General features: G+C 43.6%; 1 protein-coding gene across 1 annotated transcript; it reads right to left on the bottom strand.

Annotated features, from left to right (window-relative positions):
- Position 1: 1 nt before the first annotated feature.
- Positions 2–26,481, bottom strand: xpr1b (xenotropic and polytropic retrovirus receptor 1b). The gene is made up of 15 exons (XM_048238584.1): positions 26,035–26,481; positions 21,874–21,925; positions 17,324–17,425; positions 15,963–16,183; positions 15,376–15,525; positions 14,990–15,073; positions 14,412–14,493; positions 13,481–13,683; positions 10,283–10,462; positions 9,290–9,452; positions 8,735–8,941; positions 8,220–8,380; positions 3,660–3,799; positions 2,827–3,048; positions 2–2,538 (listed from the first exon to the last, which is right to left on the bottom strand). Exons 1-15 carry the CDS (start codon positions 26,101–26,103, stop codon positions 2,484–2,486), a joined length of 2,091 nt encoding a protein of 696 aa, XP_048094541.1. The 5' UTR covers positions 26,104–26,481; the 3' UTR covers positions 2–2,483.

Here is a 26,481-nt window from a genome sequence, read left to right on the forward strand (position 1 = left end):
CTAGTTTGATCTTTTTACTCAAAAACTGTAACAGGGAGAGTGAGACAAGTCCAATGTTTTTGTTTTTCCTCTTCTTACATACAGAGGGGTAAATGCAAGTAGAGCCCTCCTTCCTCTGGGAGGTTACAGTGGCCAGGAATAAAGAATACAACAGTACAACAAGCACACGAAACAGAACAGAAACCCATGGCCCATGAGAAGTCCTAACGGAGTTCACAGAAGGTCCTTCTCCATTTTGAAACAAAACGTCATCCTTATTCAAACCTGAAACAAGAGACAAAATCTTTTCTTCCTTGTTGGTCCATGTTATGTACAGTAGACTTAATCATTCTCTAAAGGACCCTAGCAACAGTCATTTCTCCAGGTCTTACAGTGCCCATTGTTTCCAAGGCCACAGAATGAAGCGCTGTACTCAAAGCAGAGAGAGAGCTCAGTGAGCATGTGGCTTATGATTAGGAAGTGTCTCAAAGTGGCTTCTCTTTGCTCCTGGATTGGCCATGTGTATATACACTGGTCTCTCTTGGAATGTAACAGACTTCTTACATCACTTCAACAGATTCCTTGATGGCTCTTCGGCAACAAATCCTCCCACTTGCTTAAGACAAGTTCTTCAGGTGGGGAACAGATCAGAAGGTAGCATATTAAGGCCTCGTTTCCCAAGAGCATCAAAGAACCAAGTCATCTTTCAATAACTCAGGGTGACCGTAGCAAAAGGAGATCTGCAAATGACACTCCATAACAACTGAAGGGGAGTCCTGTGATGCTCTTGGGAAACAGGTCAGGTTGAGAACAGAACATCTAGTCCCTGAAATTCACACAACAGCTTCACCATGGTGCTTTGACATGTCATCAAAGAGCTTCTTAATCCATGTGTGCTACAGAAACCCACAGGTGGCATTTCAAAGATGCAAGACCTGTGCATTAAAACATGGATAAGGTCTACCTCAGGGACTTTCCATGGAAATGGCTTGGAATGCTGCCACTATCAATGCTTTGTATACATACACATACATGTGTACATATACAGTACATGTACTGTGAACTGATGTTCCATTTTAGACACCATTGAGATTTGGGTTTAAGATCGATGTATTTAGAGGTGGACCACAACACCTTCACCACTGTGGGGGGAATATTTGGCAAGTGACATGCCTTCAACACATCAGAATATAGGTCTTACGCTCCCAGTTATCCCCAAAATGCTAATGGAATGTTAAAAATGTTTGGCTTGCTTTGAAAAACAAAAAACATGTTCCTCTACCTCAGCGTCAGTGATGCTCTGTCTACACAGCACTGAGCGAACAGTGAAGAGGCATTTCTCTGACATTTGCCAAAAAGCAATTCCAGAGAATACAGCTCTTCTATTCACTCTCCAGTGAGATATAAGGGCAGAGAAGGGACAGTCCATGGAAAGTCAGCCTATGGATGCCACCTGTGGGTTTCCTCACATGTAAAAACCATGCTGTGAGAGGACTTGCTTGCGTGTGTGTGTGTGTGTTGGAGGGGGGGTGGGGGGGTTAGAAACCTTCACCAAATTTTAAAAACATCCCCTTCCTTAGGCAACGTTCAAGGCATATTTCCTTCACATAAATAACAATGAAATGTACATTCAACCTATTTTCAGAAAAGAAAAAAAGGGTGGCATACATATATCTGGGACTGCCACAGTAACATAGCAATTATTGTCTTCATCTTTGACTTCATCCAAAATTTTTAAATAAATTCACATAAAACAATAGATCCACAGACACTGGCATACGACCAGACTGATTGCCTTAAAAGAGAGATCATTGTCCAGCCTGAGGAGTCTCTGCCCCAGGTCAATTACATTATTTGATTACTGATTAATAACAATAGTTGCCCATGTAGCATGTGATATTTACAACATCTGAGCAGTCTTTAGAAAGGTTCACCCTCCTCTCAAAAAAAATACTCAAGGCAGCAACAGATGAGCAAAAAAACAGGAATGGAAAAAAGTGGCATGTTCGTGTGTGTGTGTGTGTGAGCAAATCCAGGTGTGTCTGTGACAATATGAGGCGTCTGCGCGAGTGTGTTTACAGTATGTTTATGATTCTTGGTCTTTGAGAAATCAGTATTTACAAATGTGTCTATTGGCTTCCTGGGTCTCAGAAATTCTTTACGAGCACTCATGTACCCTCTTGCTACTTGGTTGGCATGGCTGTCACTAATGTGTCACCTGATTGTGCGCGTGTGTGTGTGTGTGTGTGTGTGTGTTTACATCTAAATGTCACCTTGAATGTAAAATCGCAGTCTCTGCGACTGTGGAAGTTTCTCTCAATATAATGGTAATGTCACTTGGGATGTGTGTGTGTGTGTGTGTGTGTGTGTTACTGGGCAGTGTGTGTGGGTGTGGAGGTGGACAGGCCGCTCTGTGATGACTGATTGAATAGCTGAGAGAGGTTTGGCCTCCACAGGGCCGGGGTCTTTAGGGCGGAGCCTCTGAGGCCCCGCGGAGGAAGATGTCAGGTGTCATCGTCCGTGTCCTCGATGAGGACCTTAGTGTCGCGCATCTTAGACCTGAGAGTGAGTGAGAGAGAGAGAGAGAGAGAGAGAGAGAGAACCAGTTAGTGAGAACACCGGGAGAGACAGAAAGGCAGTAATAGACAATAAGACTATAATGGTGGTCTTAGACCAGAGCCAAGCTGGTGAACATGTCTTTACTGATAAAAGGACATATCAAATACATGAAGCACCTCTGCTTTGTAAGGAAAAACAATCGGCCGAGGGAGAGATAAAGTGGTGTGCAAAACAATGTGTGTGTGTGTGTGTGTGTGTGTGTGTGTGTGTGTGTGTGTTTTCACATACTGGGAGGCTAGACGTGGCCGTCTCAGGGACATGCTGTAGCTCCTTTTCCAGTTCTTCTTGCCGAGGCGGTTGCGGACGCCGTCCTCCTGGTCCATCATCTGCTCCAGCAGTGTCTGGTCATCTGCATTGAGTGGCGCCACCGAGATGTCCCGCACTGCGCGGAACTCACCACAATTGTTCAGGTGCTCGTTCTCCAGACGGAAGAAGTTCCACACAAACCGTCTGTGGACAGACAGACGGAAAGACAGTGAGTGACCGGGGGATAAAGAGTGTGGCATTAGTGTAAAGAGAGAAAGCATTAACACAAGCATGTTTTTGTGTGTGCAAGGCCAGATGTGTATGTGTGGCAATAACTAGGTGATACTCTAGGCCTATTTTGCTTCTTCTGGCAGAGTCATTCAAATATTTGGAAAACCTTGGAGAAAACATCATACTGTCCATAGAAACATATAGAAATGTAGAGAGTAAACTTGAGTCTATTGTCCATTAGAAATGGACTGATATTTCTCAGGAATGCTACCACAGCTGACGTCTAACTACCCATAACCTTAGCACTGGATTTTAACAATGAGAAGTGTGCTTTTATCAGTGCAAAAAATCTCAAAAAAAAAAACCTCCAAAAGTGTGTATTTTGCTTAAAAACCAACATTTCTAAAGGGGTGCCAATACTTTTGTCAGTGACTGTAGATGGGTAAGCTTTGGTAAGAGAAAGACTATGCGGGTGTATGAATGTGAAGACGTGGGGATGCACCACTGTCTGAATGAGTGAGGTGAGCAAACGTACAGTATGTGCTTCTGGGTTTGTATAAGTGTGCGTGTGTTTACTCCCCCACCTGAAGACCTCTAGTGGAGCCAGGATGGTGCTGATGATGTCGGAGATGTGAGGTATACTGGTGCTGGAGCTGACGGAGATGGGGATGGTCCAGGCAAAGCGCAGGAGCACGTCCTCGATTATGGCACAGTAGTAGTACACCTGTTCAACACAAGCACAGCAACACACTGACACAGGCACAGTAGTAGTACACCTGTTGAACACAAGCACAGCAACACACTGACACAGGCCATTCCACCACAGCATACACACAAACACCTGACCCTGATCTCTCCGCACCTGACCCCGATCTCTCCACGCATTCAAGACTGTAAGGCATAATGGAATCATCGTGGCTTCAATTCTAACAGGTGTGGAATGTGTGCATGGCCATTCATATTGATACTGATGGGTAACATGGAGTCTACACATGTACAATAACAGAAATCCAGTATAGATTATAATTATTATATTATGTCAACAAGTTAAAAGAATGAGACAATAGTTTTCTGGTGTGCTTGCTGCCTTGCAGGCAATTGCAATGCAGCAGCAGAAACAATGCTCTAAAAAGCTCAAAAAGACCTATTGATAACACCACTGAGGGAAGGTGTTTGTCTTTGTCCAAAACGTTACAAGTTGATAGAAAATGAACTTATAAGTTCAACTGACCTCCATGGGCTTATGGGCATTTCAGCAGTAAAGCCCTGCAAAGAACACAACATCTCTGGGCTAAGACACCTGCAGAATGAACATAATATTTTTTCATATTGAGTACTTTTCACTCTCTGTGGGCTGGATGTCCTCCCAGAACGACGTGATGAGCAGCAGCATAAATATGGGTTACTGTAACACTGCAGGGTGGAGCACCGGCGCTCTCCCTCTCCGGGCCAGGCGCACAAACGAGCCGTGCAGGACCCCGCAAATGTGGGTTACTGTAACACGGCACTCAGGGTGGAGCACCAACTCACTCAGCTTTTGTGGGTGAGACATAAAAAGGGTGTCAGGAACAGCTCAAATGTGGGTTAAAGTGCTTCTTGATTCCATGTTGAAGTATTTTCTCACAGTGTGAGCTCAAGAGGACCACATGAAGAAAAATGCCCTGAATACTGTTTTAGTTTAAAGCCATATCAGCAACTAAGGCTATTTAATGGCCAGAACATGGTATGCTATGGCAGAAAATATGGGAAACCAATATTAAACTATTTAGAAGCTTAGCAACAATGATATTTCAGAGAAGATTTTTAAAATCTATGCTAGCAAGAAATTCTTAAACTTTCAAGGGTGGGACCTTACTAAAAACATCAACCACAGAATTTTGACTATAAAATCGTCATCTTTTGATTTTTAGAACAGGGTAAAAGAGTAAAATATCTTTCACTGACAGGGGCATTTTACAAAATTGGCATGATGGAGGTTCTTTGCCACTCAATAGAAAGCCATGAGTAAGTCTTGAATGTCCTATACGGCATCTATAATAATAATAAGCTTTATTTGTATAGCACCTTTCATACACAGAATGCAGCTCAAAGTGCTTTACATTTGGAGCATGTAACACAATAATAGTCAGTCAGTCATTATCAATCACTTTCACTTTTCTTCATTGCTGTGGCCGTTTATGATCCAATCAGCAACATATTAGAAATATAGAAAATAACATGTAACACTTATTAGAGAAGAGTCAGTCATTCCCCTTTGTTGCTGTGGCCGTTTATGATCCAATCAGCAACATAAGTATAAACACATCTAGTACAAACTATTTGATCGTGTCTGAATTGAAAAGTCTCTTCTTTACAGTAGGATGGATTTCGTATAGCTTGTTGTTGGTGCATTCGTCCCATTAAGATTGCCACTTATCTGTGATGTAAGAATTCATAATAGGTATAAGGTCTGAGGCAGGGATTTGACATTCTGTGACTTCATTGAGTGCTTGCTGAGCAGCACTGTCCGCTTTCTCATTTTCCCTGAGACCAATATGGCCTGGGACCCAGCAAAAAACTACATTGAAGTTCTGGTTCTTAAGGAGTTCTAATTTATCAAGGATGTTGACAATAATTGGATGGTCTGCTTTTAAAAACTCCAATGCCTGGAGACATGATCTAGAGTCTGTAAAGATTAAAGACTTTTGTTGTTTGGTAGATATTAAGTGCCAAATACAAGGCAGGGGCCTCAATAGAACATATTCCTGGGATTCGTAGTCCACACTGACTCTGTCCAACTACCATTGCTGATGACACACAGTTATCCACTCTGGAACCATCAGTATAGATGGGAATGTGGGAAGGCAAGTGGCATTGCACATCCACATACTGCTGCTAGTACTCATTTGGGTGGGTTCTTGATTACTTCCTGTGACTTAAATCCTTAACAATTTCAGGTCGTCTCAAATTCCAAGGGGGAATAGAGCAAAAATGAGTCTGCGTTACACTGTCCAAGTTGATGTTCAGATCCTCAAGGTAGGGTCTTATTCAGATTCCAAAAGGACTGATATACTTTGGTCTAGCCTCATACAACTGCAAATGCTGCGGCTGAAAAACTGTTGAGTAGGCGGGATTATCTTTGCATGCTTTGAGTTTGACTGCATATTGAAGAGACAGCTTCAAGCACCAATTTTGGAGTGAGGGTTCACTTGCCTCCACATAAAGACTCTATACTGGGGAAGTCCTAAATGCCCCCAAAACCAGCCTTAAACCTTGGTGATGAATAGTATTCAACATCTGAATCAGTGGTCCCCAAACTACGGCCCGCCACGTCATTTTGGGTGGCCCCCCAAAACATGTCCGTGGTATATAGCAACCGGGCCGCACGGGAATACGACATCGTCAAACTATAATCTCCGCAATTTCCCCCATTCATTCTCTATGGCGAGTCCTAACAGTACACATGTAATGCTCTTTTTGTCCACTGGTGGTTGTGTTGGCGCTGTTTCGCGTTTGCCATCAAAAACGGTGAGTGAAAGTTAGAATGGTGGTCATTTCATTTCATAAAATTCTCATAGTTTGAGAACTTTAAAATGTTCAGAGTTCACACATTTTTAATAAAATATACTTTTGGGACTCCCTGCTAATACTTTTGGGAATGCAAAAGTCTTTTTATTAGTATTATTTAATTTGAGTTACATTTTACACTGATATGGCATGATGGCAATATAAACACAGCTCACAATGGTATTAAATTGCAATAGCCTATAGATTAAATGTAATGGAATATTCTACTAAGGTAGACTGCTGTTGTTCACAGCACTAAGCTATTTATGGTTACTGATATACTCCGAGTCTCTGGCCCTCTCTTAGAGCCAGGCATAGTAAGCTGGCCCTCGGAAGAAAAAGTTTGGGGACCACTGATCTGAATGATTTTCTTGCTGATTCATAAACAGTAGTCCAAGTGGGATCTCACAACCACTCTGTATAGGCACAGAGGCACAATGTGTCCAGCTCCCCACTTTGTTTTTGCCAGTACTTTTATAATGCCCAAAGCTCCAGGGAATTTAACCTCTTTTACTACTATGATGACTTCACCATCCATGTAAAGTGAATGGTCATGATGCAAAGATCGTAGCAGGCAAAAATGTGTACAGACAGTTTTTGTTTTGGAAAACCTAAAACCATTTTCGAGAGGTCATCAACATAAAGGTTGCAAAAGCACTTATAATGCTATTGATTTTGATTCTGAAAAGAGTAACAGAGAGAATGCTTCCCTGAGGGACTCTTTGTTCTTTTAGGTGTGAGTTTGAAAAAGTAGTTCCTATTTGGACTTATTTGGAAAATGTCTGATGGACAAAAAATTTGAAATGGGAAAATGCAAATGTCCTCTAAATCCCATGCAGTGCAGATCCTTTAAAATTCCATACCTCCAGGTGCTATCATACTAGGGCTGCCCAATGTGGGGAACCTTTTTCTGATAGATATTACGATTTGCGGTATTATTTTTGAATGTTAATGAATTGATTCAGTTCAATATTACAAATGTTTCTTTAATTTATGCTAACCCTGATTGGTGAGCACGCCCAGTGCACAAGAAGCACAGCACCACGGCCGACTGTGAAGCTCACCAATCACAATTTCTGTGCTCCTCGCGCACTACGCACACCCAACAACCAGAAGTGGCATAGTCAAGGAGGATGAAATTAATATAAAATTCAGAAATGTGACAAAATTAAGTGTGGATGATTATTTGTCGCTTTTGCGATTAGGTAATTGCATCATATTGTGATTGCGATAATTGTGCAGCCCTATATCACAGGCCTTTTTAAGATCAAAAAAGACAGCCATCACATTTTTTGATAAAACCATCACCTATGTAGAATATGTAAATGAGAGTGCGTTACAAACATTTGGATGACACATCTTGCTACATAAATATGTGGCAAACTCTCCTTATCTAGCTTAATGTGTTAAAGTGTCAGTGCGGCTTGCATAGACTATAAAAGGGCCCTTACCTGGCAGAAATATTTCTCACCCTTCTTTTGAGAGCCAACAACCTGTAACAAGCTTTAACAACTGCCTCACGAAAAAGACTGTACCTCAAAGTACTTCATTACAACACAATCCATTACATCTAGTTTGCAGCCGGGACACCATCTTACTTTCTGTGGGTAGACAATCTCCTCCCTCAGGAAGGTGTTTTCTCCGGCATTGCGGTCGAACAGCCCCCAGTCCATCTTCAGGTCCCAGATGAGCGTGTAGCAGGAGCTGGCCACCAGACAGCTGATCATCATGTAGAAGAACACCGTGTTCTCAGGATCGCCTAGGAAGAATGCAGTCATCGTTGGTCAGTCTGTGGGGCTCTGCCCCTTCACTGCCCAGTCAGACGTGCTCTAACTCCGAGCTCCACCTGAACTCCAGCTAGTGACTTTTACCAAAATAAAACTCAACATCAAATGAGAGAAAACAACAAAGACTGGCCACATCCTGGCTATTCTGAAGGCAGTGCCTTCGTACAGTATGTGGAGATCCAAATGTTCTCAACAAGGCAAATGTAGTTTTTCAGAGGCACATGGGATCATCTGAATAGTCTCAAGCTGAAATGCCAGTCCTGGGTGACTTTGAATGGCTCTTATGTGGCTTGAACATATGCTCCGTGTAAAACTTGATGTCTTACCTTTGTGTGTGTGGTAGAGGGCGGTGAAGGTGACGGCGAAGAAGGTGGTGGAGTATTTGCCGGCGTTGACCAGGTGAGGGAAGGCACGCTTGGTGTCACGGTAACGCCTCAGGCACTGCACAAAGCGGAACCAGGCGGGCAAGCACTGGATCACAGCACGCACGCCGTACGAGTAAGTGTGGCACTCGCTCTGACCTACGTTCTGTCCTGTGAGGGACAACCAGGATGACTAATCAGCATACAGAACAGAAATGCAGTTAATGTGTGTTTAAAGTTTTATAGGAATGTTATCAATGAAAGTTAATTGTACAAGGCCTACAGTATATTGCTATAGTACTGAATAGAATCAATTGAAATATAATGGTGTAACCCATTATTGGCATTTAATAGGAGATTAGGAGAACCACACTGGAATCTATAAAATCATTCTAGAAAATGACCTCACTTAAATTAAAGAAGAATTAGGAGAATCACATGCATTGGTCAGGTTTTTGTTGCCCTACATCTGGAAGCGTTTTTTCTCACTTTAATGTCTTCGGTTCCGATGCCCTATACCTGGTGGGTCCATGTTATATGGCTTGGTCCAGTCGAAGTCCATGCTGTAGTAGCAGATCATATACTCCAGGTCCATCAGCACCATCCCCAGAGAGTTCAACTGGTCAGCCAGCCAGAAGTCTGCAAACTCCACCCTGTGGAATGGACCCGTGACGACCCGGAACTAGGAAGAGTTTAACAAAAGAGAAGAGTGGGTGAGAAGCACAAGGAAGCTAACAAGCCCAAATGAGCCTAAAATTAACCCAATGTACGTGGAAGAACTGTTCTGTAGACAGAAACATTTAGATGTTGCTTTTACCAAAATATCATGCTGACTGCATGGTGAGGTGCTTGCTTTTATACACCTGTGGCAACTGGTAATGAGTCTGAATGACACACAAGAATTGTCCCAATACTTTTGGCCATATAATGGTCTGTGCAGACTACACGATTTCAGCCCGATTTTGCCTAAATGTAGTCGTGGCCAACAAATTTCCAGTGTTGGGCCCTAATATGAAAAGTCTGGAACAACGCCGAAGGAGGAAGCGTCTTGTAATGTGACATATTCAACGACCCGTCGCCTGTGACGTTCCACGACTCCACGACCAAAAGTCTAGCATGTCAGAATTTTGGGGGAATCTCCTACTACTCCCGTGTTGACGCGACAAGAAGGCTACGATAGATGATCAACATGATCTTGTAATGTGGCCAGTCTTACGACCAAGACGCGGCAAGAATTTGTGGTTCTCTGATCGCCAAATCTGACATGGCCAATCATAAAAGACCATCATGGAAGACAAAACACTCGTGTAATCTGCACAGACCATAATGTATAGTATAGTTTTTGCTTCAAAATGATGCTATTGAATTTCATTTTTGCTCACTAATTTGATATCATTACTTTCAATTTTAACTATTCTAATGTTTTGTAAGTTGCTTTGAACAAAAGGGTGTATTATATTCCTTAACAGTAACAGCATGCATTGGCATGCATAGCCAGGTCAGGTCCCTCACCAGCAGCTTGAGGAGCCAGAAGCGGGACTTGTAGTAGCAGGTCTTGAAGGGGTTGATGAGGAAGATGAAGAAGAAGCCGTAGAGCATGAGCGGGCTGGCCGACATGGGTACGTGCAGGGAGGCGGAGAAGAGGCACGACAGGATGCTCACGCACCACAGCACACCCAGGAAGCCCGCAATCTGCGCACAGGAGGAGGGAAGGGGAATTAGAGCCTTCCAGATGTGTGTGTCTGTGGTTCATGTTGTCTGTAGGTGGTGTGGATACTGGGCATACATGCAACATTCATGGTGAGACCAACATTTTCTGCACAGTCCAGCAGGGGGCAGTAAACCCCTGGCCCCTGTGCTGGCCTCATATTCTCCTGCATGTCTGCTCAGAGTTTAACAGTACACTATGCTGTGGAACACAAGTTTGTGCTTCCACTAATCACAAAAACACACAATAAAAAAAGGAGATTACACCCCCTTTTGTATTAATAATAAAATAGTCTGTGCCCCTACCTGTACCCTGTACACTTAACCTCTTGCTCAGGCTTGCCCCACTCTGAGAACAACCAACTACCAAAGTTTTGAGCAGTTAATGAGATCAATTGTATTATCTAAATATCAAAATGAAAAAGAGATTTTTCAGCATTCCATAACTTTAGTAAATGGTCTTGTAAGCAGGGATGAGAGGTATTTATGATACATGTATTTAAAATATTATATATATTCAAATACAAAATAGTATTTTGGAATTTGTATTTTATTGGGTTGAAGAAAATGGCTACATATTTTGTATCAAAATACTTTATAGATGCGTATTTTTGTAGTTAAAAACACTGGCAAATATTTTTGGTAACATCAATACTTTTAGTGATGTGATGACATTGCAAAACTACAAAACAAAGAATGTAGCCCTTGATTGGTGCTGACTTGGTAATATGCCCAGGCTTGTTGTGATCAGAATGTTGAGATTACGGAAGATGATTCAGTGCAAGATGAGTAACATGTAGGTTGTTCACACACACCACTTGGGCGTTGGTTTGGTCAATATGGCCTGCACAGTGAAACCCCTTCAGACGATCCAGAACGTGGCGGCGCGCCTGGTATACAACCAACCCAAAAGGGCACAGGTTATCCCGCTGCTCATCCAGCTACACTGGCAACCTGTGGCTGCCTGCATCAAATTCAAGTACCTAACGCTTGCCTACAAGATAGTCTCCGGTTCTGCTCCCACCTACTTGAATGCCCTCATACAGGCATATGCCATCTCCCGACCGCTGCGCTCCTGACGAACGACATCTAGCTTTGCCACCGGTATGCTCAGGCTAATCTAAACTTTTTTCATCTGTTGTTCCTTGTTGGTGGAACGTGCTACCAGTTCCTACTAAAACAGGGACATCCCTCTCCATCTTCACAAAACTACTGAAGACCCAGCTCTTCAGAGAACATCTCTTCTCGTAAGCAATACTTACAGCCTTGCTGATTCTAGCACTTACCACCTGACTAGAACTGACACTTGACTGTTTAAAAACAGCACTCACTGATGCACTTATTCTTATTGTTCTCTACCTTTTTATAATTACACTGTATACAAGAATTGTTGACAGAATTGCTTTAAAAAGCTGAAACTGTTTACCTGAAACTGTGTTCTGTCAAACACACATTCCGTTCATGGACTGTCTGTAAGTATGTCTACATCAACAATTGATAATAAATTATGCCTTAGGTCCACACAAAGAAGAGTTTGAGTGAGCTAGACGTGCTGGCTCTCCTCAGGGTTGTGTACTTTCCCCTCTGCTGTACATCCTCTACACAAATGACTGTAGAAGTCAGCATATAAATAGGCATATCCTGAAATTTGCTGATGACACAGTCATTTGTGTAGAGGATGTACAGCAGAGGGGAAAGTACTAGTTTACTTCATAAACATGAATCCCAGCATGGGCCAGTGGTTGATGAGTTTGTCAGTTGGTGTGACAAGTCTTTTCTTCAGTTAAACATCTCAAAGACAAAAGATATGGTCATTGATTTTAGAAGAAACAAATCATGTTCTCCGCCACTGACTTGAGATGGTTGACCAGTATAAATATCTTGGTACAATTTTAGACAACAGGCTCAAATTTGATGTAAATACCGAGGCTATTTGCAAGAAGGGACAACAACGGTTATACTTCCTTAGGAAGCTTAATTCGTTTAATGTGGATAAGGTTATGCTGTCTTTATTTTACAAATCTTTTATAGAATCTGTTTTAACTTTTTCTTTTATTGCTTGTTACGGAGGCATCAGTCTTAGGGACAAAAACAATCTTAGCCACATTGTGAAGGTGGCTGGGAAGTTGATTGGCTGTCCACAGTTGTCCTTGCCGACCATTTATGAGAAGCAGGTCATCCAGAAGGCAAGTTCTATACTGGACTGTAAAAATCATCCCCTTCACTGTTCATTTGAAGCTCTTCCCTCAGGCCGGAGACTAAGAGTCCCATTTTATAAGTCCAATAGGACAAAAAACTCTTATTCCTAGTGCAATACGCCTGCTAAATTTGCACAATTTTGCTTTATTGCACAGAAACGATTCTGATGAGCATCTGTCAGGAACGTAGACTGATAAGACAGTTTCTTTCTTTCTTAACCTTCTTAACTTATTAACCTGTGTCTTTTACCCCATCTTGTGTCTTTGTGTATCTTGTGCTATTTATGTGTACCTGACTGCGAGACAAGTTTCCCCTTTGGGACAATAAAGTGAACTGAACTGAACTGAACAGTCTGAGAGCTGTGTGAATGGGGATTCTCTTATACACCATGTTGACATTACGAGCAGAAACTGCTAAAAGAGGCTAAGTGTAGAATTCTGTAGGATTTGAATAGCCTTGAATGCACCATTACGTTTGCGATGGTGCTCCTCCACTGAGTTGGACTGCATTGCATTAAGGTGCAAAGTGGTATTACAGAGTACGGTCCGAACAGATATCTGAGCACAGAACATAAGCATTTTTGACATTATGTCAAAAGTGTTATTTACTCACATTCTGTTGCTATCTGTAGGTTCATTTGTTAACTAATGTTTTGAACTGAGAAAAGTAAGCTCTACCCATGCATTTTCAGCTCAAGGCTTAGCGCTTAAGTGGTGACCTTTCCCCATGAAGATCAGACCAGCGATTGCCTCAGACTGATACAAACAAAGTCTATCTCAGGGGCTGCTTGTCTGAACGGCTCACCTCGAAGAGATGCTGGTGGGAGAGGTTGTTGCGGGGGTTGAGCTCGAATATGAGCACGTGGTTGACTCCTGCCTGCCTCCAGCCATAGGTGTTGATCCCCAGCAGGAAGAGGAACTCGATGAGCAGGAAGCCGCCACGGTAGATGCGCACCAGCGGCCACACGCGCTCGCCAGGAGGATCTTCGGTCAGGATCTTCGCCACGCCTGGAGGAGAAACAGATGGTGTCAGCAAAGATGATGTGACAAGGACAAAAATAGGTTATCGTGGATTCTTTTATGGAGACAAAAAAGGAAACAGCTGAGAACAATTTTTCTTCTCACAAAAAGGGTCCTAGATGGAACTCCAGAGACATGTGTCATTGCCTTGTGTGCGATTGCATTCCAGAGACAATTATACACTGTAAAGGAGTTGGAAGTACTCCTGGTTCATTCTGATTGCAGAGTATAGAAAGGCTCAAATAACTGCACTGTCTATCACAATCCCAACTTACTGGATCTGTAAGGACACAGAAATAAGTAAAAGCTTCATAATGTTCTGCATTCAACTGAAACTAGTGCAGTGCCCGTTCAAACATGCCATTCCTGTAAAAAACCTGTAGCACAATTACATGCCCACAGGTACGCCTGCTTAAAAATAGGATGATAGGGGAAACCATCATTCCAGCTAAGCATTCAATAATGAATACTGAATATTATATTATACATATATATACATACATATATATATATATATATATATATATATATATATATATATATATATATATATATATATATATATATATATATATATATATACATATACATATACATATACATATATATATATATATATATATATATATACACATATACATATATATATATATACACACACACACACACACACCTGTACCCTCAGGTTCTCCCTGCACCTACAGGGTACAGCTCACCTGTGATGATGACTGTGACAAGGAGAACGATGAAGACTCCACAGTATAGGCCGACTCTAAAGGTGGTCCACGCAGGTGCAGGCTGTGGAGGCAAACACACCACAGATCACGTCTCTGAGAACAGGTGGGGGGGTATGCACAGGCCAACAAGTAGAGACCAAGGACAAGGGCCACAGTCAAATGCAGTGTCTCAGATGCCTGCTGAGATCTTTCCAGAGAGATATGTGATGTTTAATTTTGCACCAGGCACAGCGTGGTTATCTCTAGATCACAAAACACTGGAAGTGTCATTCCGCATTACTGGTGTGGTGCAAATTAATATATATTTATAATTAACTAATAAAAAATTAATTACGGTAAACAGGAATGAATGGGAAAAAGATTTGCATCTAATTGGGTGAATGAGGGAGTTTCAACACAAACCCAATTCTGATCATATTCTTCATCAAGATCAAAGGGGTAAAAGCTATGTTTCTCACTGTACAACATCTGATTTTGTGTGTTTTGTGTGTAAATGATGTGGTGCTGTGGCCTGGATGTTGGGGGTCAGAAGGGGGTGTGGAGGAGCTGAGGCTGACCTGAGCTGCACCCAGAGGGGGCACCCTCAGCCGCTTCATGGCCCTCTGACGGTCGCCACACTCCAGCTCTGTGGTGACCAGGGCCTGAGAGAGAAAGAGAGAGAAAGACATAGAGCCCAGAAAGAAAAAAACAGATATAAAAGTATAGACAGAAGGATAGCAAGAGGGACAGAAAGACAGACAGCATTTTAGTTACCAGTGCAATAGAGAAAGATCTCACTGCTGGCAAAACAATGCCTCTGCTGTGTTGATGGTACGTGATCATTTGGCTCATAAATGTCCATTAAGACAAAAAATGTAGTACATACTATTGTGGCTCTTAAAAGCTAAAACAAGTGATTTGATAATAATCCGTCCTGTCCCGCCTATCCAAACAGGAGGGTTACCTCAGTCTCAGAGATGAGCTGAGTGATCTTCTTGCAGGTGTAGAAGGGCGCCACTTCCACATGTGCCACCCGCCAGTCCGCACCCCGCGTCGTCTCAAAGATCTTGTCATGTTTCTTCAGAATCTTCCGGAAGCCTGTGAAGTTCAGATTCTGCAGAGGCAAAAACATGACTTTTTGCTATTCAACTCGACTTGGCAGACTGGGAGGTTTGATAAATGTTGACATAAAATAGTTTGTTTTGTTTTGCATGTCTTGTTTTGGCCTCTATCTGCACTCCACTGCTCCCCATCTGCTCGCTGGCCCTATGTGAGGATCCCAGTGGGAGGGTGCCTCAGGGCAGGACTGAGGACACATGATGTGCCTTGCGGAAGAGAGCACAGTGTCCCTCTGCGTAGGTTGACTAGCCAATCAGTCTTCAGCTGTGCACAGTTTTAGCGCATCACAATGACTACCAATGTCACTGTGACCATGCTAACCACAAGCACGGTCTCAGTGTGTAAGTGATTGATTGACTGACTGGTGTGTGTGTGTGTGTGTGTGTGTGTGTGTAGGCCTTCGTTGGCCAGGTGAGACGGGGCGAGGCAGACCTGGTAGTTCTGCAGCAGGATCAGGCTGAGGTAGAACTCGCTGAAGGCCAGCTTCAGGTCTTTGATGTTGCGGTGAGTGCAGCGCTCCTGCTGGGTGAGGTGGAAGACTGCGCGGCGTCGGCGCAGGCCTGGCCCACCACTGCTCTCCCGCTGCGCGTCCAGCGACGACTGCAACTCGTTCTGCAGTGTGGCGAAACGCCGCTGCGCCTCGGCCAGCTTTTCTGTGGAGAGGGCATAGGCAGGAGAGGAGAGGGAGTGTGTGTGTGAGAGAGAGAGTGAGTTAAGCAGAAGAGAGGAGGGATGGAGGGAGAGGGGTGGTAGAGTGAGATTAGGGAAACAGCGATAGAAACAGAGGGAGAGAAAGGGGTAAACGAGGAGGAGATAGAGAAAAAGAGTGAGTGAGAGGACAGAGGAAAGAGAATGAATGTCAGGAATTCAGGGAAAAGGAGGAGAGACAGCAGCAAAGGATCAGAAAAAAACAGAAACAGCAGTAGAACAGGCAGATGTATTAAAAAGAAGCAGGGCAAAAATGAGGAGAGGAGAGACAGGAAAAAAGAATGGAGGTCGGGATGCAATATGGTGGGAAAGAGGGGAATGGGGAGAGAGAGAGAGAGAGAGAGAGAGAGAGAGAGAGAGAGAGAGAGAGAGAGAGAGAGAGGGAGATCATCAGAAGAGCAATGGTACTCTTGGGCCGGGGCCCAGCCCTGCCTTTGGCTTGAGCTTCATCTCCAGTGATTAAATGTTTTCATGCAAGCCTTCCCTTTTTTTAACCAGGCACATTTTTTAACAGCAGAGCATTTTGTCCTCGTTAGCCAAGATGAGCAGCAACGTCCAAGTTTCAGGCCGAGCCAGAAAGAATGCAGATGCTCCGCTGTGACACGCACAGTACGCTCATAAATGATAAGCTGTTTTCCGCACAATTCTCCTGTGGCCAACACACACTTTTTGCTCTGCTTATTTCACAGTACGCTGGAATGATAAACACCCCGAGATAAAAGGCAGAGCCGCGTGCGTGCAGCGACAGATGATCATTACGAGGCCATCTTCCCCGTCACAGAGTGGAAATCAAAAGCCCTTAAACAGAGAGACAGCCATACATAGCCAATAATCTGGTGCTGGTTGGTGGCAGGGACATATGAATAAAAATCAAAAGAACCCTAACCACTGCACACTGCATTTGCTTACTTGTTTCACCATAAAGTCAGTAAATGCATTTTTGATGCATGAGTGGATACAGGTGCCAGGTCCAACTGTCACTTGGCTGTAGTTCTCATGAGAAAATGTGAACATTATTACACTGCTAAGAAAACAACAATGTTGTAATGTAATCATGGCCAAGCCCAAACAGTTTGTGTGCTTACCTGAGTAGAACGTGTTGATTTTGGCCAGCTCCTTTTCGCATGTTTGGAAGAACTTCTCTTCAAACTTGGCATAGTATCTCTTGACTGTGTCCTCATCAGTGACTGTGGAGAGAAAAAGACAGTGTATGTGCATTTGTGTGTTGACGAGAGAGAGAGAGAGAAACAAACAGAAAACTCAAAATCTTATGTTATGTGGAGTCATTGCATGGTTTATTGTGATAAAATGAATTTCAGCTCCACACATTAGTGCATGGTGCAGGCACTTATGCGGCTCTGTGGATACCGCTGACGTTTCGGCTCACTGGCCCAGTGCACTGTGTGTGTGCCTGCTAGGAGTGTGTCAGCACTCTGGCCACAGAGCAACACCCAATCTCACAGTAATTACTCCACTGCTCAGACCAGTTGTATGTGAGCGTACATGTACACGTACACACACACATACACACACACACAAAAGCAAAAATGAGAAGAGAAATTGCCTTTGTAAACAGAAAAAAAGTGACGAAAAAGCACCTCAATTTATCAGGTTACACCAACATCAATTAGTTAATTGATCACAGACAAGGTTTGCTGAAATACAAAAGATAGCCTGCAACTTGTTTACATAACAAATTACGTGTACGTCACATCGTGTGCCACAGAGGGCGAGGCAGAGAGTTGGAGAGGGGATAGTGTGCACTGATGCATGCTTCAGACAGTGGGGGGCGTTGTTAGGGGCCTGTTAATAGGCTTATGGCTGAAGATGTCCCAACAGGCAGACAGTGAGTCATTGTCTGAGAGAGTGTGAGTAATAGCCATGCACTGGTCTGGAGAGACAGAGAGAGAGAGAGACAGAGAGTGGGACCTTCCAGTCTACTTGGGACACAAACACTAGAGCCATTCTGGACTATGATACCATCACTGTGTGCACCCCCCCTCCCCCATTCTTAATGGAGTGCTGTCTCACAACCATTACTTCTGGAGGCTGTGGGTCTCTATTCCTGATGCTACTTATCATGCTCAGTACAATTAGTATTCTATTCAAAGGAAGAACCTTTATTGCTGGTTATCCATACAAAAGACATGTTCTCCACCAATTTAGAGGAGACACTTAGAGTATAATCTTGGTTAGCACATCTTCACCAAACTAGAACAGGGACGGCCCTTTTGGCGCACCAAAGGGATTCTACCACAGACTGCAAAGGTCTTTGAAGGTGCTTCTGAGAGCTATACTGCTCAAGGTTTGCTGGTTAATTACTCATAACCATAACCTAAACAAATGTTAAAGGTGGGGTTTTAAATGCCAACTAGGTGCCTACTGAAGACACTGGGGGAGCTGAGATGTTTCAGATCATCTGAAGTTCCAAACTTCCTGCCTCTGTGAAGGGTGTCTCCTTGTTTAAATGTAACAGGACAGACAAACCCAAACACACTTGAGTGCTGATGGAACAACTGGCATGACTGCAAAGTGCTCTGACTGCCAGCTGACACCAGAGGTTAGACATTTCTTCACGCAAGAATGCTTTGTCATCCTATCCACTCGGAGGCATTTGCGGAGAGGGGCTGCCGCTGGGGAGCAGGAGGGGGAAATTGAAGTAGTGTGGAATTTTAATCTGCGGAACACCGAAAGAACACCACTGGTTAAGCCACTCGTTCATTCAGGCCCGCGCGGAATGATGCACTCCCCATGAAGGATGGGGACTGCAGAGGGCTGCCCGTGGAGAGGGTGTCCTTCCATCAGGGCTTTGAGAGCTGATTGAGAGCTTAAATTCCCACTTCCCTCATACCACTTTAATTCCAACATTAAAGGGAGCAGCAAAATGGTGCAAAGCTTTGATCATTAACACCACTAACCAGTGTTCTGATCAAGATTTTCAGTGGGTTTATTTATTCCCCCTTTGAAAAGCCCAAATGTTTATTTCACAAACAAGAGATGCAACAAATGATTGATAGGAACCTGTCAACTCTAACAATGTTAGATGCTATCAATATCAGTGAACAGGGGCAAATGTGTAGCACATGCTTTGATGTCTGATGAAGGTGCTGTGATTGTTGAGGCTCACACAAGGGGTGCTAGCAGATCTTAGTGGAAGAGCACCAAGGCCACTGTGTTTGGACTAGGTGTCTGTTAGACAGAGAGAGACACAACAAGAAAACATAGACCATTTTAGACAGACACTCGGGTATAGACTTGGCGTGCTTGTTTTAGTAGTTGATGCTCTTTATAGTAAACAGCAGATGCTGCCTGTCTAGATTACACATTAGACAAGAGGGGTCACTGCATTATCGATGAAACATGGTTGGGGCTGAGTGGGCGGCTAAGTGGCCGGCTCTCATGGCCCACTTCCTGTAGGTCTGCATCCTGGCACTGGTTTGGGTAACATCCCTGTTTGGGTCGGGCCTGAACTAGGTCAGTGTGCCTGATAGTTGTTTGCTGCATCCCTGAGGACAACACACAAGTGGTCGGACAGTAGCATCCGAGATAAGAGATTCCTGCACTGCGCAATATTCCCTAACACAATATACTGTACCACACACTGCACTATATCAACAATATTATGCAGAGAGAGTGGTGTGGCAATTGTGTGAATTTCCATTCATATATAATTTCACAGCTACAGGGCACCACAATAATTGAACAGCTCAGAACTGTGCTAGAGCAGCCATGATGGAACTGCTCCTTGATTCCATCTTTGTGCCAGGTTCGAGAGACAGATTCCGAATGAAGTCTCCTTTTGGATCTTACAGGTTTTCTGAAGGTTGCACCCATTTGATGGCAGCCATTTCTTTTACTTATTTGATAAACAGCCACTATGTTAACAGAACATAAGCAATCCGGAAATCTTGGAAATCTTGTTTTGGACGTCCAGAGTGCTTTGGTTTGGTGAGGATGGGAGGAGGAAGAGCAAGAGGAGGAGGAGGAGTGGCAGAGAGATGCCCTTTGGTGAGGGCCTCAGAGGATAGTGATGGTCATGTTCAGACAATTTATGGAGACAGCCTCTTCAAAGCACTATCATCACCAGCCTAAAAGACACCCTTATTTCAGCAAAAACTGTCCGGTAATGACTACTTGTCGGGCCCAAACCACCTTCCAAACAATAGCAATTTTCAAATTCGCACTTTAATCATCACTGCCTGACACACTGAATGAACGTGAGGTCCGCAAATTATAGCCATTTACGGCGTACAACACTGAAGGTTTTTTTACTCTGTTTGAAAGAAAAGGAAATAAAAAAAAATGTGTGAGGTCAGATGATTTCTGGGAAACTGACATCATCAAAAACAAAAGTGTGCATGAGAGAGAGGGAAAAAAAGGGAGGACGTAAGAGAGGTCTGTAATTTCTTATGTGAGAGAGCGAAAGAGAAAAGCAATGTGTGTATTGCATGTGTGAGCATGTATAATGAAGTTATTTACATTATAGTAACCATTACTGTACATACCAAATAAGACACTATTTCAGATTCATATGTAACAGGACAAAAACAAGCCTATGTGCTGATATCAGATAAATGGTAGGTCTGTCAACACCTACAGTGTTCTCTGTGTTTGCCTGCATCATCAGATTGCATGCTCTAAACTGTTTATAATGGAAACGTGTGTTTTGTGCAGATTATACTGCTAGACGCAGCAATTTAGGGACAGAAATGAAGGCGACTGTCAAAACAACCTGCCATGCGTCTGGCAAGACGTGCACTTTGTCTCATAATCGCTGGGTAGGTCATACCCGAGGAATGTTTTTAGTAAGAACATATTAGAAATGTTACAAGTTGCTTCTAAGTGGGAGTTTTTGTGTTGCTGCTGACCACACAAAAACAGGGACCAGATTCAGTTTGTATTTTCAGTGATGCACTGATGGACATAGATCTTCTCTAGTGTTCTCTAGAGGGTCTCTAAGGGCAGCCGTGGCCTACTGGTTAGCGCTTCGGACTTGTAACTGGAGGGTTGCTGGTTCGAACCCCGACCAGTAGGCACAGCTGAAGTGCCCTTGAGCAAGGCACCTAACCCCTCACTGCTCCCCGAGCTCCGCTGTTGTTGCAGGCAGCTCACTGCGCCGGGATTAGTGTGTGCTTCACCTCACTGTGTGTTCACTGTGTGCTGAGTGTGTTTCACTAATTCACGGATTGGGATAAATGCAGAGACCAAATTTCCCTCACGGGATCAAAAGAGTATATATAATTATACTTAATGTGTCTGATATTTAATGTATTGTGTACACTCTGGGTGAGAAGCAGTGTGTGTGTATCTATTCCTTATTTGGGCTGATTTTAGGACATGCTTTATCAGGTCTGGAATCTTTGACTTGCCTGTTAAAAAATACAGTTTTTTTTTTCATTGAGCCATCTGCTGAATGACAATGCCAGTGTCTGCCTACTTGACAGGAACAGCCATAAAAAGCAGCCAAACCCCATTGCAGGTTTGTCACCAGCTGTGAATCAGAGAGTGTGTGTGAGCCAGAAACACACCGACTGGATCTCATCTGGCCGGGAGCTGGAGAGGAAGGAGGGGCGCCTCTAAGTTTGCAATGATGAACAGAGACAGAACGTGAGGGAGTATCAAGAAAGAAATTTACCTTCAATCGATGGAGCCTGGTCCTGGGCCGAGTACAGCATCTCTTTAAATGCCTGTAGGAAAAACAGAGACACATTTTTAACAGGTGTCATTGGGTCAAACAAATGGCCAGCTTTTTTAATTACACCTCATATGATTGGACACCGTCCACCACTGACAGACAAATGAGAAACCCTGCCAAGTGGAGACCCAGAGAGGAAGGGGAGGGGACAGCAGGGCTGCCTGAGACAGACCACACGGAGCTGAAAAGAGGAAGGGAGCCCTAGGAGTGATGTGCACGGCACCACACAGGAAACACTGCATCATATCAGAGTGTTAGGAAACTGTGGCACAGGGGAAACAGCCATGACAGCGACACGACTGACACACTCCGTATACACAGTGATGAAGGATAGGTTTTCCAAGAAGTCCATAAATACAATTAGAGTCATATTTGCCCAGGACAAATACATGCATTAAAATAAACAAGCCCACTGGGAAATTAAACCACAAGAGACAAAGGTAGAAACCAGTCCCGTTGCCAGAAACAACAACAACAATAAAAAGGAAATGTAGACTGGAGAACAGACGGAGTCAGCAATGAATGCAAATGTGTAGGCCAGTTACACAACATCTTCTGCTTTTCTTCCTCTCTGATGTGTTTCAGGAGCTGACGTGGTTTGCTGGGGGTCGAGGGTCATACGAGACAGTTAGTTTGTCCATGCTGCTGACAAATGCAGATTGTGCAGAGCACTACTCCACATCAATATACCCAATCAATGACTTTGTAACTTTGGTAGTCCTCATTAACTGTGACATGGGTTGATATTGACGGCTCTGCCACAACAGTCAATCTCTTTCAATTCCCCATAATGTTGAAATCACACAGCTGAGTGTTATTTGAATGGGTCAGCTTATAGGCCATCCCTACTATAGGAGCTCAATGCACACATACACACACATGCATGCGCACATGGACGCAAGCGCACACACACACACATCCTAAAACGGAATGCTCGCCTTGCACACCGTTTTGTTCCTGAAAGTCAGATGAATAGTGGAGATAACCTGGCAAGAAACCCTGCATAGCTCCCCTCTGTTGGAGCCCGGTGGCGTTGTGGTGTCCCCTTACAGCTGGTCTGGGCCATACTGCCGCTCAGCTGCTGGGCCAGAGGCTGGTGTGGAGCGGAGAGACGACCTTTTGTGACACTGACCTCGACGTGACCCCCAGGGGTGCGTTGCTGTATAGCGTACTGGAGGTCCACTTGTGCATGTACTTGAGTGCAAACAGCCGCCAGTGAGGAGAATTAGGCTTTGTTTGTGCTGTTGTTTGTGCTGGCGTGAGTACTGTGTGTTCTGTGTTGCTTGCTTGCATGCTGTCAAAGTGAGCATACCATTTTTATTTTATTTTTTCCCTGAGAGGACAAACAACCTTGTCTGAGTGTATAGATGTGTAGGGGCAGGCCTAGCCATATGTGCTATGAGTAAAGGGGCTTGTGTAGGCCCTGATGGCCCACAGGGAGGCCTTGTGACACGGAGACAAAGCATACGGGCTCCACAACCACTCTGAGCTGAGCACACACAGCTCGGCATTTCAGGTTCCCAGGAACCAGATAACCCCTCACCATAAACCTGACTAATACATGTGCTTGTCTATGTGCATGTGTACTACTGGACACTGAGTTCATCTGAGGTCCATGGTCTTGATGTACACATTTGTATGTGTGTGTGTGCCATATCTGTGATGAGTGGCGATTTTAGCATTTTTCTTCATATGTGACTGCAAGCTAACTCTCTCTCTCTCCAGACTTCTTCCTCTCCTCCTCGTGTCCCCCTCCCATCTTCCATCTTTCTACGTTCCCCTGCGCGGGCTCTCACGCTGGCCTCTTTCACACACACGTGTTATCTCTGCCTGCAGGAGTCTGTTTGGCAGTTCCCTGTGAGAAACTTCATCAACATGGCAGAGGAGATTTGAGCCAGACTGCCTGTCCGTCAGCGGCGGCTTCGGCACCTCCGCTATGGAGCCTGCAGTGTGCTGCTATTCTTCACAGCATGACCCAGGCCCCTTTAACCAACCCTTGGCTCTGTTCTGAGGGAAACTCTCACTTGGGAATACTTGTAAACATGTAAAACTCTGCTGGGGCTGTCTAAAGCAAGCATAGAAAAAAAACATGTACTAGCCCTAGGGATAAAACATGCAAGTCAGTGCTGGCCAAAAAGTTAGCTAATAGTTGACATTGGAACTGCAGTAGACTTGTTGGTCTGAATACAATGCATGCAGCGTGCTATGAGTAATGTCTTGTTTCTATTGTTTGTTTCTCTCTATCTCTCTGTCTTTTTTCTCCCTCTCTCCCTCTGTGTCTGCATTTGTGATCCCAAGCATATTCATATGATATCCCACACACTTGATCACTGGCACCAGATATTTGCAGAACTCCCCTCTCCCATGAAATGAGCTGGCATCAGCTTTCTTAGAGCATGAATTACAAACCAGAGGTCAGTGCTGCCTACTCAGGTCATCTCTGTCCTTCAGTCAGCTACCACACACACACACACACACAGCTTATGTGTAGTCATACACTTCACAAAGCACATACCCAGGATCTGTGCTTGAGTAGAGCAGAGAGACAGACAAGTTTGATTTTATATGATAGTCCAAAAGACATGGTAGTAATGGTACAGTAGCTAATTAACAAGACTCTGTCAAGACACAAATAATGTCATTAGGTTCAGGCCATTAAACCAGAGGGAGCTGGAGCAGACAAACGTGCTGCTGGCTCCTTTCAAACCCATCCTCAGACAACCTTGTATGCAATCATGCAACATGATTCAATTATGTCTAATGTGTTATTCTTTGAAGGCATGAGCATTATGTTATAGCAAAAGGAAACCCTGAGACCTGAGTAATTTCTGCTGAATCAATGGGATCTAGCTGGGCATGAAAACAAGCATGTCTAAACTCATGGCTCATAAAAGCAAACTACTTCATGCTTAGTGTCACACCTAGAAAACGACTTTGTCCACGAGTTGCTAAGTAGGTATATACCACACAAAATTACCTTTTATCAGTCAGAGTAAGTACACTGCAATAACAACTAACAGGGTCTTCATCTCTATTGTGGATGGTAGGCTATTAATCCACTGGATGTCATTATCCTCCATTCTGATAACAACATGACAACATTTGGAGTGGTTTATCGCTCTATTTAATAAAGAATGAAGCAACCCACAAATTAATGCAGGGGTAACATACATTAAGAAAAATTACCAACCATTCGCAAAGACCTTGACAGTCAGCGCTGATAAAACCACATGGATATAAAATGGATTGTTACCAGTAAAATGTTGCACATAGGGCAATAACTTTTCTGACAGATTGATATGTTTGCTAACTTACATTATTAGCTATTTTAGCGTTAGTTGATTCGCTAAAGGTAAGTCAGTGGCTGACAAATTCTGACAAGAGACCACCACTACACCTCGATAACTCACCAATGCGCAAGACTGCGCAGTGTTTTCGCCACAATGCGGGCGATGTAGAACAATAATGCTAAGTATGAAATATACGCAGAAATGATCAAAAAAATGGTTATCTTTGTTATGCAGGTAATGTTATCTGTAACGTTACCAGTGCAACGTTAACGTTAAGGTGATGTTCGACGTTGCTTGAAATATTTTCAGGTTAGCGTTATAAGTTGTGACGTTAACGATAACCTTCAACAAGAAACAAACTGCAGTAAACAAATGTAACGGTGCTATGTCCGTGACGATTACGTTCCTGGTTTTCTGTTGCTGCATTACAATAACTTGCAATACAAGATGCTAGTTGGCAAATCCTAACCATCGTATGAACATTAATCATACACATTTTACATGGCCTGTCAGTACAGCAAACCTAGCTAAGACAGCTAGCCAGCTAGCGATAACAAACTAACTAGCTAACAACGCTAACGTTATTCTTTAGGAAATCTACTGGAGTCAACTGCACAAATGAAATGTCGGTGTGCACTACATTTTCATTGTAATTTACTATGTCATCCTAATCTACCAAGTGCAAACGCACGTTAAATTAATCCAAATGCAATGAGCGTTGAGGAACCAACAAGGAAACATTAACACAAAGCTAACGTCCAGGTTCTAACGTTACCAATCGTTTGCTAGGTTATCGTTAGCTATTTCTTACCTCATATTGAATGTATTGTTTCCTCCATTCCGGAGTGATGTGTGCAGAGAGATGCTCTGTGAATTTCATCCTTCAAACATTTATCTGTTAATTTAACGTTAACAGTTTAGTGGAAGCTTCTTTGTTTCACGGGAGTGGAATTGTTCGTTAACGTTAAAAGGGACAGGAATGAGCAGTAGCAGCTACTGGCTGTGAATCAGCGCAGTCGTCTACTACGGTATTGTACAGAGATTAAGGTTGTTTTCCGAGTATCCCCACTCCTGGTCCCACATATTACACGATGAAATTGTAACAGTCACAGGCATAAGACTGTCAACACATAATCTCCTCCCCCATCAGTCTAGGCGACGACCGCTCCAGTGCCACTGATTTTCGGGAACACTGTACAAAATCTTCATGCGAATAACTAAATAGCAGAGACTCATGGCCGCCATAATGTCAGTGAGG

This window comes from Alosa alosa, chromosome 1, assembly GCF_017589495.1.
Source record: "Alosa alosa isolate M-15738 ecotype Scorff River chromosome 1, AALO_Geno_1.1, whole genome shotgun sequence".
Classification (NCBI taxonomy): Eukaryota; Metazoa; Chordata; class Actinopteri; order Clupeiformes; family Clupeidae; genus Alosa; species Alosa alosa.

Excerpts from the sequence above, each read along its gene's own strand:
- xpr1b (XM_048238584.1), bottom strand. The coding sequence starts at position 26,103 with ATGAAATTCACAGAGCATCTCTCTGCACACATCACTCCGGAATGGAGG. Across the intron at positions 17,426-21,873 it reads CCAGGCTCCATCGATTGAAG|TCACTGATGAGGACACAGTC; the intron begins GTAAATTTCTTT and ends TTCTCTCCACAG. Across the intron at positions 16,184-17,323 it reads AATCAACACGTTCTACTCAG|AAAAGCTGGCCGAGGCGCAG; the intron begins GTAAGCACACAA and ends CCCTCTCCACAG.